Here is a 16,283-nt window from a genome sequence, read left to right on the forward strand (position 1 = left end):
AACACTCTACGAGATGATGTTTCTCAACACTTCGACATTTTTATTGTGTTTGCCGAGGCTAGTACGCAGAGCCAACCAAACAGCTGTTCAACGATCAGCTGTTGCGTTCAGCTTTGCAACACTCACGAAACGACTTTATCGTTATCGAGCTGAGCGCGTATTTTGCAGCACTACGGCTGTGGTTTTCGTTGCGTGCGGTTGTGTTTTGATGGTTGGTTTTATATAGTAGTTGGTTGTCCCATTATCCCTAATCGAAATAGAGAAAATTAATAATAAGTTGGTACGCCCATAAAGCAAAGGGAGTCATTACAAAGGACAAAGAATTACAACGAAAACAGCCCCAACGAATCCAAAACGCGTCGTTTCCGAGTGTTATCGTTGCTGCTGCCGTTGTTGTTAATGGTCTGGGAGTTGAAGAAGTAGCGGAGTGGGAGCAAAGGTAGCCGGCATTTGAAGTGTATTTGTATTTACTTTGGCTTGCCGAGCCTGTACTCTATCTTAGCCGTCATCACCATGTCGTCCACCGAGGTGAAATTGTCTCGTCTATTGGGACTAGCGCAAAAGTTTAATAATTTCTACTTGACAGGTGAGTAATACAGCTGAATACATCAGCGTCTTAATTCTCTTTGTTGTTGTTTTGGGTTTGGCTCTCCGTTGGCGCTCGCCTTTCGGCCATGAAAATGGGTTTGGCTGCCACTGAACCTGTACATACACACTCATACACACACACAAAGCACACTAGCGCACATTGTGGGCGGCTTGGGCGCCAATACAATGGGCGCAGCTTATACCGTTTACTGCAAGTGCAGTAAGAGCGAGAGCAAAAGAGTGCAAATTATCGATTAGTTTGTTTACTTACGTTTGCAAGTGTGCGTGCGAGTGTGTATGTGTGTTTGTGAATGTTTGTGTGCAGTTGCTGTTGGTGCTGCTGCGACTGCCAGCAAATGTCTCATTGCCAGTTCGTTTCGCAGCATCCAATCAGCAGCGAATTGACATTGAAATTAATTTCCTTTTGGCTATTTTTATGCCTAGCCAAAAATCGTATCTTCCTAAGTATTTAATTGAGTTTAATGAGTGTTATCGATCGGCCCACTTCCGTTCGATAAGTTCACCTGTTGCGCTGACGCTTGTAATCCGATGATAGCACTAAATTATTGGGTTGTTTACCACCACGCTGCTGCTGCTGCTACACCGACTATTGCCCTCCCAGGTTTTCGCAGTAATAAACGCTGTCGCACACAGCTCAACAGCTGTGCCCTATCGGATTTCACTTTATAATTCCATACACATTAATTGCAATTAAACCAAATGCTAAATAAACAAGCGGCTCTTATGCAAGATCATATTTATCAAGCAAGCGCTTTGTAATATATACATATATTTAATATGTAACAATGTTTTTAATTTAGGACGACTAACTTAGTCACCAATATACTATTTTTATATAAATATAAATATCTATAAATCTATATAAAAATATTCAAATATATGTACAGTGTGTGTGTATGTGCTCTTGGATCGCAGCGCAGCAATTTTACAAATTAGTTGCCACTGATTTGGTCTTGTAACCAGATTTTTATCGCATCACCTTGAGGGCAACTTTTAGCATTTTCAGTGACAACAACAACAACAAAACATGCAACAACAGCTAAAGCATCTCATACACAAACACATCGAACTATACTTGCTCTAAAAATCAGATATATGTGTATGTATATACATATAAGTATATTTAGAGATAGATGTTTATGGCTTGATTAAGTGCAAAAAATGTGACATACACAGGCAAACATACATATGTATGTATGTACATATGCTCACTTAATTGGGATAGAGCACTTCTCTTTTCCTCTGTCTTTCTCACTCTTTCGCTCTCCCTCTATTCTTCTCTATGTATTCTTCTCTTTTTACCACTCTTTAGCTCTCTATCTTCGCTGATAAGCGGCATGCGCGCTTTCTGCTATTCGGCATGCTATTTTGTTTTGCTTTCAACTATTTCAACTTGTTTTGCTATGAATCTCGAAACGAATTTGAATATAATTTGTTGCCGTTTTTTGGTTTTCCATTTTGTTTCTATTTATTTGCATACCCTGAATTTTGTGGGCTTATGTGCTACAGTAAATTGGTCAAATAGTTTCACATTTATTTCTCAAATTTTCAATTAGAAAACGTGTACATAATCTTATTGGGATTCTACATTCTTATGTCATTCGTAATCTGCGTTGCGTAATTGGTTTTACTTTTAATCTAATTAGAATTATTTTTCGTTCTGATAGCCTCCTCACATTTTCACATTTTACAGGGTATCGCATTATTGTTTTCAGAATTATCTTATTTGTATATACAAATTTGCTTTAACTGCCTTTTCGCATTTCAAGTTGTTTATCTATAGATTTTAAAGCGAAAAGTAAATGAGCATTTATTGTTTATGTTTTGTTCGCTTTTTTGTTCTCTTTCTATATATGTCCATAAACTCGCCAGTCTAGTGACGCAATAATTGAGCTTACCAATTAATAATTCAACGACGATCTCACCGACCGGCACAAACTAGTATATTGATTTCATTATCTGCAATATTTGTGACTTAACACACATTTTATGAAAGAAATATTATTGCCAATATTCGATTTCATTTATAATAGGTGCTGCTGATTTAGAAAGGCCGATTGCAGCTATATATCAATAAAATAAATATTTATTTTTAATCAACTTCAAAAAGGAAAAAAAACTGCAAGGCAATCAAAACAATTGCAAACAAAAATCTCTTTTCTACCTATATATACATATGTATATTGTTCTGATAATAAAACATATCCATACATTTATACATATATAATACATATGATCAATAGCAATACCAGCTGTTCAGATTTGTTTGTATTGTTTTGTTTGTGCAAAAATAGCATCTTAATAAATATACTTTAACACCCATTCATAAAGCTATAAACATTTTTAGTAACCACTAAAGTTAACCACTTTTCCAGTTCAACTACCTTGCCAAAAATTAAAAAAAAAAAAAAAAAACAATATACATCTATGTATATAATATTAAAAAAAATATACCCTATATCAAAATTTCTTAAGTGGTTTTTCTTTTCAAACAAAATGTACTTAAGGCTAATTAGTTGACTATTATTTCTATTAGCTTTAAGGTTTTTCTACTTATCTAATCAAATAGCGCGTGCTGTTTGCTTCCAATCGAACCCAGAATGAACTTTAAAATTTCAACAGTGGGAAAAAGTGTTTGCTGTTAATCAAATTTTGAACAAATTTCAGCTGAAAGACTGATTGAGAATTGAATATAAGACGGCTTATCATAATTATGCAGTAATAAACATATGTTTTGGTGATAACCAAGTTTCAAATGTATGTCCATAAACAAATATAATTGTCTAGCTATTGTCTAGATGCCCTTTATTTTACTTCTGTTTATAGAGCACTGTATATATAATATTTAAATATTATCTTCTCATAATACAATAAATTGAATATGTTTAATGTAAGCTAACTAGGAATTTTTTATAAATAATATTCATATTAGTATACTTAATCAATAATCTTTGTTCACTAATATAGTCAATTGTAGTCGGAAAATGTCTTTATATACAGAAGCTTTATATCTTACATCTCACAGATAATTTAATCTTACCGTCATACACACACTCATACACACACACAAATTGAATAAAAATTACCCTTTTCAATATTACGGCAAACTTATAATTTACAATTCGAATCTAAGATATTTCTTTGTTAGCCACAATTCAATTAGGCAGCCATCTACCTCAGGGCCATTTCAAGTGCAATTCTTCTTTGTCTAATTAACGTTAATTGTGTCGCAGGCTTTCATAAGGATGACATACGTCCATTTCTGGTTGGGGGTCAGCAAGTCGGTCTCATTAAAGCGGATGTCTACAAGCAGCTGCTCAAGTTTCCTGAAGTGTTCTGCATACGTGACTGTCAATATACCAAGCAGGTGAATATTAACCAAAAATAGCTATAGTTGAATCTGAAGTGTATATTCATTCATATATATAATAACATTTGCCAGGGTCTGGTTGAGCTGAATCCGGCATTCCGGGACTATAACGAACGTACCGTACACCTGGATGAAGTATTACGTAATCTGCGCAGCGATGGCTCGTTCTCGGCATTAAAAGGATGGCGGGATGAGTGCTTCGAGGTGAAGTTCGAGCACAAGGCACTGCTAAAGATGGAGCGAGCGGCAACGCCGTTGTTTGGCGTACGTAAATATGGTGTAGACATCAATGGATATGTTCGGCATCCGCAGCACGGCTTGTGCATTTGGCTGCAGCAACGCTCCAACACCAAAGAAACCTGGCCTGGCAAATGGGATAATATGGTGGGCGGCGGTCTATCTGTTGGGTTTGGCATTATGGAGACGGCCGTTAAGGAGGCCGCCGAGGAGGCATCCATTCCAAAAGATCTCGTCAAGAACCTGGTTTCAGCCGGCTGTGTCTCGTTCTTTTTTGAAAGCGATCAGGGTCTGTTTCCCAATACTGAATACGTGTTTGACTTGGAGCTACCAGTGGACTTTGTGCCACAGAACGCCGATGGCGAGGTGCAGGCATTCGAGCTGCTGCCGGCCAACGAGTGTGTGGAGCGCGTATTCACGCCGGATTTCAAGACAACATCGGCGCCCGTGGTTATCGATTTCTTAATACGACATGGCTACATAACAGCCGAGAATGGTAAGAACTTATCTTCCTATAATCTCACGAGTCTCTTCTAATTTTATGCGTCTTTCCTGTAGAAATAAATTTCACGGAGATTGTGGAGCTGCTGCATGTGCCGCTGCAGTCATTGTACACGTACAAAACGCGTCTGGAGCAGAAACTGCAGCAGCACCAGTCGACACTGCCCAAGGACGATAACAACTGCAACTGCGACAGTGAGCCAAAGAGGCCGCTGGAAAACGGGCACAACAAAAAGGATGGCGCTTAGGCCTCAACCTAATGGCAACGGAAATTGGACATCGAATGGGAAATGGAACGTGAATCATGACCACTGCATAGAGCAGCTGTGGATTTGTTTGAGAGACTGCTTTTGTAGTGGGATTTGTGAAATCCAAAAGAAAAAGAAAAAGAAAAATCAACAGCCAATAATATACACACAAAACATATATACTATATATACTATAACTGAAAAGGATAAGGAAAGTGGTGAGAAAAGCAAAACAACCAATCAACCAACCAACCAAACGAAACGAAACAAGTATAGCCTATTAAACTAATTATTATTTAATATAAAGGCAACACTTAATGTTAAATTTTATGTTTACATACTGTGTGGAAGTCAAAATGTATGTACTTTATATATATTAGTATACGCATGCTTATATGGGATACTTATATATTTATGAAATTATTTAAAATATTTATTATATATATACGTACCACATGCATAAGCATAAGCATAAGCTAAATATACATATTATATATACTTACATATATCCTACTATATATTTGACAAAAATGCCCGCAGATAAATTACTAATAGTTTGTGCTTTGATATTCCAATCATGTAATAATTACAAAATGACGTGACGCCACATTCTTAGAGTTTTTGTGAAGAAATAAATACTAGTGAACACAAACGGACAAGTTATATAAATATATATATGCCTATATAACACATTTATATATATACATATATATACGATAGTTAAAATATAAATTATATGTAACGAGATATTAAAATGACATTTACTATTATGTGTGTGTACCAAAGTGCTCAAACTTAAGCAAATATTTAATATTAATTATTAGTTTTCTGTTGAATTTGTAAAACTTTTTTAACTTAATAAAATGAAATACTTAATTGGCGCTCGATTGAATTCAAATCCAGCTCGTGACAGCACGAAACTCACGACTTGTATCAAAATGAAAAAAACTCAAAATATATCGACCAATCAGCTCTGTCCAGGGCCACACAGCACTGCCAGCCCTGCGAAAACGTCAAATCACAATGAGTGTGGCAACGCTAAACGGGTAGCCATCTTTCTTTCTTTCCCCAACTTCACGACCGCGTGGACGTCGATACGTAAAAGGTTAGCGAATATTTTGTAGAAATTGCATTAAAATACCTTAAAATGCAGTTGAAACGCGCCTTAAAATATGCTCGCGTGTGCCGTGCACATGTATATTCTGTGAAATGTTGCTAAAACTGTTTGTTTATTGCAGGGAACCACAGCCAACAAAATGACCAACTCAAAGGGATACCGTCGCGGCACCAGAGACATGTTCTCTCGCCCATTCCGCAAGCATGGTGTCATTCCCCTGTCCACATACATGCGCGTTTTCAAGAACGGCGACATCGTTGACATTAAGGGACACGGTGCCGTTCAGAAGGGTATGCCCTACAAGGCCTACCACGGCAAGACTGGCCGCATCTTCAATGTCACACAACACGCCGTTGGTGTCATTGTAAACAAACGTGTGCGCGGCAAGGTTCTAGCCAAGCGCATCAATGTGCGCATTGAGCATGTGCATCACTCCAAGTGCCGTGAGGATTTCCTGCGTCGCGTCAAGGAGAACGAGCGTCTGCTCAAGGCTGCCAAGAAGGACGGCAAATGGGTGAACCTCAAGCGTCAGCCCGAGCAGCCAAAGAAGGCGCATTTCGTTAAGAAATTGGAAGAACCTATCGCCCTGGCGCCAATTCCATACGAATTCGTTGCCTAAGCGGAGTCGACGAAGAGAGATGTGTTTGTTTACGATTTGTAACAGTGTAGATTGGTTAATTCTAAACTAAGTTTTAAATAGAATTGATTTTCTATATGATTGCCGTAAACAATCAGTTAACTGTTTTGTTTTTTCTCGTACGATTCGGGGTGAATGCAAATGCAGGAATAACGGGCTGCTATTGGAATAGGCGAAAACAGCTGTAATCGACATTCTTCTTCTTTCCAGTAGTTGAGTTGGTCGTGTTTTGCAATCAAGACAATAATTCTGAAAAAAAAAATAAATAAAATGAAAAAGATTGAAAAATCGAAAAGTTTAAACACCTGTGATACATGCGGCAAGTGCTTTGTGAAGCCAGCTTTGCTCCGTCGGCATCTGGCTGTGCACAGCGCCGACAAGGCATTTCCAGTAAGTTTTGCCATGTGCTCAGAAACCTTTCATGGCTTTTTTCAAGTGCTTATGATGCCTAAATATATTGCAGTGCGAAAGCTGCTGCAGTCGCTTCTCTCAAAAAAGTTCACTGCTACGTCACAAACGCATCAAGCATGATGTAGCAAAGGAGTGCGACGACTCCGACGTAGCGCAACATGCACTGGCTGCCCTGAAGCTGTTGCAAGGCAGCCATACGCCTACAGAGAATGCAATTGCTACCCAAATGAAATCATTTGGTTCGTTAGGCTCACTGGCCACTCTGGAAGAGAAAGCATCTTGTAATGTAGTAGAACTGAGGGACAAGCTCAATCCAGCTGGTGAAGTCCATATGCTCATCACACAGCGCATAGTGCGACAGAACCCCAATCGATGCTACTATGTCTGTGAATATTGCGCTAAGGAATTCAGCAAGAGTTACGATTTGATAAGGTAAGATTAGCATCTAGGAATACACACATACACAAAAAATAAGCAACTGTGCTTGCCAGACATCGTCGCTCGCACACCAAAGAGACGCCCTATCCGTGCAATCAGTGCTTCAAGCGGTTCGCGACTAAGAGCAAGCTAAACGAGCATAACAAACGCCTGCATGCTGCTGTGAAAAAGCATTCATGCAGCCAGTGTGCTTCCAGCTTCAGCAGCAAGAGTAGGCTGCACAAACATTTGGCTGAGAAACATCCTCATATGGTGGTTAGCTGCACGCACTGTAGTCGCACCTTCCCATCGAAATCTGCCTATGAGGCACACATGAAACTAGAAGCAGATCCGATCAGAGGAAAACTCGTCGAACTTTTGCCGCAGCCAGTGCTGTCGCAGCGCAGCTACAAGTGCATCTACTGCGAAAAGCAATTCAAACGCAAATTCAACTGCCGCACACATATGCTGCTGCATCTGCGGCGTTTGGTGGACCCAAAACAGCTGAAATATAGTTGCCTGCAATGTGGCAAACAGTTCAAGCGACCCAACGACTTGGCCCGTCACTTGCTAACGCATTCTAAGCTTAAGCTGCACATATGCCACGTATGTCAAAGACGCTTCACCCTAAAGTCCACATTGGCCAGACACCTGGAAACGCATCAGCCACAGCGAAGCAACGTTAATTGTCAAGTGTGCGGCAAGAGCTATGCCTCCAAGACATCCCTGCAGCTACATCTGCGGTTGCACACCGGCGAACGGCCCTTCAAATGTGAAATTTGCGGCGAAACCTTTCGTACATCGGGACACAGATTGGAGCATATGCGAGCCGAACGGCACAAGAATGCATCATCCAATGCACTAATTCTTTGATCAAATTTGCATAACATATAAAAGTCTATATTTCATAAATACCAAATTACTATTACATCTATGTCCCCCTTATTGTTGGTTGAACCCAGGTGAAGTACCATAGTAAAACTGTTTATCAAATTGTTGACTCTTGGACAGTTCGCTGATCTTTTGCCGCTTATCTGCCAGTATGAAGTCATCATCCTCAATCATTTCGGAATCGCCACGCTTGCGACGCACAGTCTCAATTGCAACATTCTCCGCCGACTCTTCCAGCTCATGTACTCTATAGACCAGATAGTTTGGCTCTATGTATTTATTGGACCTGCAAAATTAACCAATATAATAGTCGCATTCATATGGTCGAATTGGTTGGGCAACTTACAGTGGCAGAATATATGGGTCAAAGGGAAAGAACGTTTCAAGCGTTTCCTCTGGCATCAGCTTGTCATGGCCATAGATGGTAGCCAACTTGCGACGTGCATTGCGCTCCAGCACGGTGTGACAATACGCCAATTGGTGGGTACGTGTGACACCCGCAAATGCGGTCGCCACCGGTGGCAGGCAGTAGCGCAGTGGGTTAAAGTGGCACATGGCCAACCGGGACAACTGCAGAGTATTCAGCAAAGTCAAATCTAGAACAAATCAAAATATCCGTTAATATCAAAAAGTAAACCATTTAAACAAATGCAATTACTTTTATGATTAATTGTCAAATCGCGCGCACGAAAAGCGATTAAATAAAACATGGCCTGGCAAACGGAGAAGAAAACCATGTTAGCTTTGAGGGAGCAGTTTTTGCTACTGAATTCATCCGAGTCATTGATGTAGTTATTTGCCCAGTTGCTCAGCTCCTTAAGGTAGTAGGTAATTGTGCTGAAATCAAGGAAATTTAGTATATAGTTACAAACAGGACACCAAGGGACCAACCTCAGCGGCACAAATTTGGCACGGGCCAAAAAGCTGGCAATATAGCTAACAGCTGCATGACGTATGATTGAAGATACATTTGGATTCTGCACTTTTTGCCATAGGGATGTAAGAAAGATTTCTGCATAGGCTGGACGAATGCTGCACGCATGAAAAATGACGAACTGGACGTGATGTGTGTTGTGGCTGGGTAGCAGCACTTCATCAAATATGTGGACAAGCGTCTTGAAGAATCGAGTTTTGGCAACGCGCTGGTCATCGCTACAATCAGGTTGCGGACGGCATTTATCGTCCACAAATTTAAAGAGCTTCATTAAGCATATGTCCAGCATTTGTCCAATGGGATGCTCTAGCGCTTGTGGAGGTTTAGGCGGAACGCTCACATCGTCCATTTGAAATATGGCCTCATCTTCCATCTTATCGTCTTCGTCATCGGTTTCCTCCTTGAGCGCTTCGATTTCATCGCGTGGAGCATTCACGTCCAGTATGAGCAGTCTGCCAAGAAAATTATATAAATTAAATGCTCTTCACATAAATCATCAGTAATTGCTTACTTTTGCAGAACCAGCTGCAGCAGTAGCTCCTCGAACACCGGCTTGTAATCCATCAGCCACAGCACATTATGCAAATAGCCAGCCGTGACATGAGCTGGCTTCTTAAAGTACGGAAATTTACCTGCGATCGTATCGATGACCACGTCGAAAGCCATCGGCACAGCGGTTAGAATACGATTGAGTAAATTATGCACAGTTTCTAGTTCAGCTTTCACACGTTCCGATGGGCAACCTTCCAGCCATTCCGCGGATTCCTGGTCACTAGGTATCCAATTTAAAATTAATTTGGTTATGCCAATTTGTATATACGAATTGTGTGCGATCATAACATCGATGCTAAATTCTGTGTAGGCTTGAATGGCGGCCGGGCTATACTTCTTCCAGTTAACCGACAGTAGGGCCTCAACAAGATTGGCAAAGTCCGGTGTCAAGCTGTGCACTATTTTCCGAGCATCTTTCATAATCTGCACGACTTCCTCATCCTATAACAATATGCGTAATTGAATGCAATATATAATATGCAATAATATTTTGCTTTACTTACACAGAGATCAGCTTCTCGAAGGAAGTATGTAAACTCCTGAATCAAATGAAAATTCTTTTCTTCCAATGCCACACGCACCGATTCAACGATGCCCTTTTCCTTGGGCGTGATGAAGCGCACCTTGTTAAGCGCCGCTGTCTTGACGCGCTCACGATCCGCACTGGAGAAGGACTTCAGTATGGATGTGTTGGTCGTTTTACTACTGTAGACAGACATTGCACGACAAAATACTGTTTCTTATTTTTTTAATGTATTATTTTCTAATAATACGCAATTGCGTTCGACAAATGTTAAATAAGCTGCTAGTTACTGGCTGAGTTGTTTGCCGAGTATTTCCTGTCTTTCTAAGTTTTATAAGTTAAACAACAACGAAAATACTCTAGAGGATACGTATTTAAGTAAACTGGCATTATATTTGGCTTTTTCAATGCTTATCGAAAAGATTTTGCTAACGTACGCTCGCAGCTGAAATCAAAACACGTGTGGAACATTTACAGTGTGCCCAGGTTTTGTTCATTTATTTGCGAATTGCCTATTTTACCAGTCACAACGATACGTCGACGGCAGACGTCAATAGTCGACGCTACATGTGTTGCGCGTAATTTTAGTTTGTGAACGAGATTTTAATAATGGCGTCGTTATTTGTGGTGGACACTTGTGGCGACCAGCAGTTATTCAGTGGAGATGGTCTACAGCACTCCTCTATTGTATATAATGAAATCTCCAAGGGTCGGGAACTGGCTGTTGATCAGGAGGCTAGCGAAGAGGAAGATGAGCAGGATGATGAGGAAATGGAACTGTTTGGCGTCAAGTTAAGGTGTAAAGATGTTAGCAAAGTTCTTGCTACCGCACAGGGGAATACCAAACGACTGCCTTCCAAAGTGGCCCTCCAACTTGATGAGGTTACTGAAATGGTGAACGAAGCGGCACAAAATGCAGCCACGCACAAGTTACAAATGCGTCAGAGGATCACAGAAATCAACAGCGAGACGAGCGAGGATATACAAGTGCGAAAAATAAATCTCGAAAAAGATATGCAAAATACGAAGGACTTAAACGGCATCGCACAGCAGAAGGCATTACCCACAGTGTCCAGGCGCAAGCAGCCCGTACTAAACAGAGTAAGTAACTAGGTAATACGTTGAGGTGGAAGATTATATTGGAGAAGCATCTATGATGACATATTCGACAACCGAAGCTACGCCCAATGGGCGTAGCAAGTGCACACGTCTGCTGCTCGAGGCCACTGCTGTTACCCGAGACTCACTCACAGATAATAGCACAAAGTTTCGTCCGCTGTAATCTTAGCGGCCGCCTCGGAGTATGCGGCGGTTGCTGTAAGGCCAACGGAACAGCAATGCCATTTAACGCTAGACTGTTGTTTGCCATCGAGTCAAGGCAGATGATTTAGGCGTGGGCGCACAATTTTAACTAATCAATGAAACATAGTGCTATTGTCGCCCCAAAACACAGCAGTGGCCAAGGCAGACGCTGTTGCCACATTGATGACGTCTTTAGTAATCTGAGTGCTGCTGCTCCTAGTAAATGAATGCACCAAATCATGATTTCGTCTACATAAACTTACTTGGTTTAATTACAGGCGGAACGTGCTAAGACGAAGGGCAGCGGCTGGTTTGATTTGCCGGCAACAGAAGTTACTGATGAAATGCGCAATGAGCTGAAGATTATACAAATGCGTTCGGTGCTGGATCCTAAACATTTCTACAAAAAGAATGATCTGAAGGTGCTGCCAAAATACTTCCAAATCGGCACAGTTCAGCCCTCGCCTCTGGATCATTTTGAAGAGAAACATATACGCAAGACCAAAAAGTCGCTGGTGGACGAACTGTTGGCGGATGAGGCCTTTCAAAGCTTTAATAAACGAAAGTATAAGGAGGTGATAATGCGAACAGATAAATACGCCCATCGCAAGGCCATGAAGAAAATGAAGAAGTTGAAGAAGAATAAATAAACAAAACTTGTTGAAAATTGTATATTAAAGCTAGTTTATAATGGAGGATCAGTCAAAGAATTTTTAGTTGAAATGTCAAAGTTTCAGAATTCTGTTTTTCAACCAAAGAGAATCGGCTATTATCATATTACTAAAGGATATATAGTTCTGATTACAGACGCTCGAATATTATTTTCTAGCATTTATTTGTATCTTTAGCTGTTTCATTTGTCCCTTGCTTCTCTTGCAATGTACTCCAAATCTGAAGCGCGAGCTTATTGAAAAGCTTTGCGTGTTCAGAGTCTGGATGCTTAATAACAACAGGTGTGCCCGACTCGCCGCAATCGGCTATATGTGAGTCTAAGGGCAATGAGATGAGCGTCTCTGGTAGCTTCGGATGTGAAGATCCAGTTAGGGGTTTGAAAAACTCGATGTGATGATTGCAATTGTCACAGATGGAGTAACGCATGTTTTCAACCAAGCCGAAGATAGGTACTTTCAATTTGTGGTACATCTCGGCGCCACGAATTGTGACATCGATGGCTGCTTTGTGCGGTGTGCTGACTAAGAGGACACCTGTAATTGGCGTGTGTTGTGTTAATGAGAGATGCACATCACCAGTGCCGGGCGGCGTATCTATGACCAGCACATCCAACGGACTCCAATCGGCGCCTTTGAGCAGGCGCTGTATGGCTGACATTACCAGCGGACCGCGCCATATAATCGCCCCATCAGGCGGCGTAAGCATGCCCATTGACAGGCATTTCACATTATAGTTTTGTGGCGGTATAATTTGATTCTTGTCATTGACACGAGGTTCGCTATGGAGGTTCATCATCAGTGGAATGGTTGGGCCAAATATATCGCCGTCCAACAACCCAACTCGCGCTCCTAGTTTGGCTAAACTACAAGCGAAATTTGCTGCAATAAATGTGTTACTTTGAGTACATTATTTTGACTTCAAATATTCAACACCCACCTGCTACAGTGCTCTTGCCTACACCACCTTTTCCAGATGCTATAACAATTATGTTGTTGACGCCGGGCAGTGCTTGCCGCTTTGGTAAACTGCGCGCCATCAGAGCCGCTTGATGATCCTTGAGCTTTGTTGAATAGCTGCGCTGACACAAGCGCATCAATAAAGCCATTGCTACTAGTGCTTTACCAGCTACTTCAAATAGTCCACTTGCTTTACTTTTAAAAATGGTCAAGTCGTTACGTTGTCCAACTCGTCAAATAGTGATGGGTAAAAGTTACCGATAGCTCAAATGCAGGCATAGAGTAAATACCTTAATATTAAATATAACATGCAGTGTCTCTTCTTATTGTTCTAAGAAAACGTTTAATAACCGTTGATAAAGCTCTAAGATATTAAACATATATAATTATATTGCACGGTCATGTTTAAAAAGAATATGTGTTCTACCGGCTAATCACACTTGTCGATACTTAAAATATAGTCATCGCGGTTTTAAAATGCCTCTTCAAATTATATGCATATTGGTCACATTGTACGTATGTTTATTATTTCGCTAAATTGCATTTGAATATTATTCAACCTAAAAAATTTAATCATGGATGTGGACGAAGATATCGAAACTGTTAATGTGGAAAATGATGATGATATACTTTGGTCCATTGAAGATGACACATTGTTCCAGCCATGCGGTCTGATATGTCACTCTTCATCCAGCAACAACAAAACAAAATCTGTCTTCGTTACATGGAATGAATATTATTTGCTGAATTATCGCTTTAAGAAATCGAAGAAAACCAACAGAATGGAAATGACGAAGGTTCGCATTCCACTACCAAAGGGAAGCCATCTGCGCAGTATTCACATGCTGGAATACAACACCCTGCTGCTAATGTCGGACGGACGAGTTCATTGTTTTGGCTCGATCAAGTCATTGCATCTCATATCCTGGTTGAGAGGTGTGCGTGCTTTTGCGCGCACTCAAGAAGGATTCAGCATGGTGCGCTACGATGATGATACTCAGAAGTTGCTGCTGCAGGTTTATGTGGATTTGCCCAGTTTGGGCAAGGGCGAAAGCACTCTACAGTACAGCTACGACATCACTTATGACGAACAAAATATATTTCAATGCGATTGGCAGAACGATTCCTATACCTTGCTCACGGTCACCGTTACGCAGGAGCACGAGAAGTTCATGCAGTGTCTCTTCGGAGCAGCAGCAGTTGCTGATAAGCAAATACACTTATTCAGCATTGCGGGTCACATATTTGCTTTAACTCCACAGGAGGCGGATGACGATGAAAATGTGGACACGGAGCTGGCTTACCACATTGAGGTGATCTGCATATATACCACATCCGTTCTTTTTATGCGTTTGCTACCCGCACAGAATTTGTGCTTGGTTTACCTGAGCTGCGGTACTGTGGACATTTGGTACATGTCTCAATTGATAGGCATAAAACAACGTCAGATGCATTATACTGGAAGCGAGTGGTTAGACGTTGATGCCAGCAGCGACAACGGCGATTTCTACTACACGGATGGAGAGCAGCTAGTACGTTTGAGATTCCAGTATGACGCCCAACTAGATGATTGCCGAGTGCAGCGATGTGTGAAGTCCGTGCCCGGCATGCAAGCCTGCGCCTGGGTGCAGCACATTGAGCAGCTCGTGTGCCTCAGCGACAATAACATTTTCTATCGGATCGCATTTAGTGTGGATCAGCTATCAGACGAGGGTGCGGAGACGGAGCCTGGTGTCATGGGTGATCTTACACCGACAGCCATGGAGCAACTGCGCCGCAATGCTCAAGTTCTACAGCAATATGAAAAACAACCAAATGAACTTATGGCAGCGATACAGCGTGAATATGAAAAGCAACAACTGGTTGCAGTTGCTCGCAACGAAGCCAGCTTTGAGGGCAGTTTAGAGGCAACGTTAGAGTTCCGCAGACAGCTGCCAGTCTTTGGAGTTGAGGTACTGCTATTGCATACAGCCAGACAGGCAGAACTTGATAGCACTGGCATTTATGCTATATTGCAGCTAAGGTTTAACGATTGCCAAAAGTTGCTCAATAGCAGCCACTGGCAATTGATGGTCTATCACGGACATAATGTCCATGTACATCGAATACCCACGGATTTGTTGTTGAGTCGCAAATGTAAAATTATAATACCATTGAAGAAAGTTTTCGAAGAACGATTGCCCGAATTTACAATTAAACTTGTTGCATTTCTGGAGCTGCACACACAACTAAGCGCAGTCCTGCTGACATTTCAAGTGCAGGAGCACGGCGATACATATCGCGCGCTATTCGGTGGACAGCTTTGCTCCTTAAATCTGTTTAATAAGCCGAAGTTGTCAGATATTTTGCCTAAACCAATCAAGCGGAAAATGCCTAAAGTTGAGCAAAAGATGCTGTCGCCTTGTTGCCTTACTTTAGAGCAAATTGCTGATATTTGTAATGCCAATGACAGGATTGAAAATAATATGCTAGACTTATACTTTCTAGATAGTAAATTAACCATTTCTAGCAGCGTAGAGGAGAACAAAACTGTTTTAACCATACAAAGTGAAGATGTTACGGCAGTGTATCATCTCAAGCAACATTTATTTTTGAATGTGGATCCAGAAAATGAGCCTTCAACAGGAGACGAAGTGGCGCAATTAAAAATTTTGGTAAATATAATATAAATTCAAAATATCCATTCACTTCAAGTAAAAAATTATTTTTCACAGAAATTACAACATGAAATCGATCGGTTTTATGGCGCTCAAAATACTGAAGAGGAATTTGAAGTGAATGCCCAAATACATTTAGAGTCATTGTTACTAAAATATAATACAATACGTAATACTGTTTTTTAAATTCACCAGACTTTTAAATTATCAATTTCCGCGCGCGCGTTCAAAATGTTAGCACCAACACGC

At 40.9% G+C, this 16,283-nt stretch overlaps 7 protein-coding genes and 1 non-coding gene across 10 annotated transcripts; 6 read left to right on the plus strand and 2 right to left on the minus strand.

The window, feature by feature from the left end:
- The first annotated feature begins 106 nt into the window (after positions 1-106).
- On the plus strand, positions 107-5,841 carry LOC108610341 (uncharacterized). 2 transcript variants are annotated; one of them, XM_018002377.2, is made up of 4 exons: positions 107-586; positions 3,843-3,976; positions 4,052-4,712; positions 4,775-5,841. In XM_018002377.2, the coding sequence occupies exons 1-4, from the start codon at positions 514-516 to the stop codon at positions 4,963-4,965; spliced, it is 1,059 nt and encodes a 352-aa protein (XP_017857866.1). In that variant the 5' UTR covers positions 107-513; the 3' UTR covers positions 4,966-5,841. The 2 variants fall into 2 exon arrangements, with proteins under 2 accessions (XP_017857866.1, XP_089319781.1); XM_089463655.1 differs by lacking the exon at positions 107-586 and adding an exon at positions 607-1,708.
- Positions 5,842-5,917: 76 nt separating this feature from the next.
- On the plus strand, positions 5,918-6,821 carry RpL21 (ribosomal protein L21). Its single transcript, XM_018002383.2, has 2 exons — positions 5,918-6,070; positions 6,204-6,821. The coding sequence occupies exon 2, from the start codon at positions 6,222-6,224 to the stop codon at positions 6,699-6,701; it is 480 nt and encodes a 159-aa protein (XP_017857872.1). The 5' UTR covers positions 5,918-6,070; positions 6,204-6,221; the 3' UTR covers positions 6,702-6,821.
- A 144-nt stretch (positions 6,822-6,965) lies between these two features.
- On the plus strand, positions 6,966-8,475 carry LOC108610339 (uncharacterized). The gene is made up of 3 exons (XM_018002375.2): positions 6,966-7,109; positions 7,183-7,562; positions 7,622-8,475. The coding sequence occupies exons 1-3, from the start codon at positions 6,990-6,992 to the stop codon at positions 8,418-8,420; spliced, it is 1,299 nt and encodes a 432-aa protein (XP_017857864.1). The 5' UTR covers positions 6,966-6,989; the 3' UTR covers positions 8,421-8,475.
- On the minus strand, positions 8,426-10,916 carry Tif-IA (RNA polymerase I-specific transcription initiation factor RRN3 homolog Tif-IA). Of its 2 annotated transcripts, XM_018002373.2 has the most exons (6): positions 10,428-10,915; positions 9,884-10,365; positions 9,330-9,824; positions 9,097-9,275; positions 8,785-9,034; positions 8,426-8,724 (listed from the first exon to the last, which is right to left on the minus strand). In XM_018002373.2, exons 1-6 carry the CDS (start codon positions 10,641-10,643, stop codon positions 8,490-8,492), a joined length of 1,857 nt encoding a protein of 618 aa, XP_017857862.1. In that variant the 5' UTR covers positions 10,644-10,915; the 3' UTR covers positions 8,426-8,489. The 2 variants fall into 2 exon arrangements, with proteins under 2 accessions (XP_017857862.1, XP_089319775.1); XM_089463649.1 differs by having other exon boundaries at positions 9,097-9,824; positions 10,428-10,916.
- Positions 10,917-10,918: 2 nt separating this feature from the next.
- Positions 10,919-12,570, plus strand: LOC108610344 (uncharacterized). Its single transcript, XM_018002380.2, has 2 exons — positions 10,919-11,548; positions 12,028-12,570. The coding sequence occupies exons 1-2, from the start codon at positions 11,057-11,059 to the stop codon at positions 12,397-12,399; spliced, it is 864 nt and encodes a 287-aa protein (XP_017857869.1). The 5' UTR covers positions 10,919-11,056; the 3' UTR covers positions 12,400-12,570.
- Positions 11,669-11,959, plus strand: LOC149269909 (small nucleolar RNA U85). Its single transcript, XR_016269581.1, has one exon. It is a non-coding gene; the product is annotated as a small nucleolar RNA U85 (small nucleolar RNA).
- On the minus strand, positions 12,568-13,669 carry Nubpl (NUBP iron-sulfur cluster assembly factor, mitochondrial). Its single transcript, XM_018002379.2, has 2 exons — positions 13,358-13,669; positions 12,568-13,299 (listed from the first exon to the last, which is right to left on the minus strand). Exons 1-2 carry the CDS (start codon positions 13,524-13,526, stop codon positions 12,575-12,577), a joined length of 894 nt encoding a protein of 297 aa, XP_017857868.1. The 5' UTR covers positions 13,527-13,669; the 3' UTR covers positions 12,568-12,574.
- Positions 13,670-13,673: 4 nt separating this feature from the next.
- Positions 13,674-16,221, plus strand: LOC108610350 (uncharacterized). Its single transcript, XM_018002386.2, has 2 exons — positions 13,674-16,031; positions 16,092-16,221. The coding sequence occupies exons 1-2, from the start codon at positions 13,953-13,955 to the stop codon at positions 16,218-16,220; spliced, it is 2,208 nt and encodes a 735-aa protein (XP_017857875.1). The 5' UTR covers positions 13,674-13,952; the 3' UTR covers position 16,221.
- The last annotated feature ends 62 nt before the right edge of the window (positions 16,222-16,283 follow it).

Source organism: Drosophila arizonae, chromosome 3 (genome assembly GCF_054131065.1).
Source record: "Drosophila arizonae isolate 15081-1271.41 chromosome 3, UAZ_ARI_1.0, whole genome shotgun sequence".
NCBI lineage: Eukaryota > Metazoa > Arthropoda > Insecta > Diptera > Drosophilidae > Drosophila > Drosophila arizonae.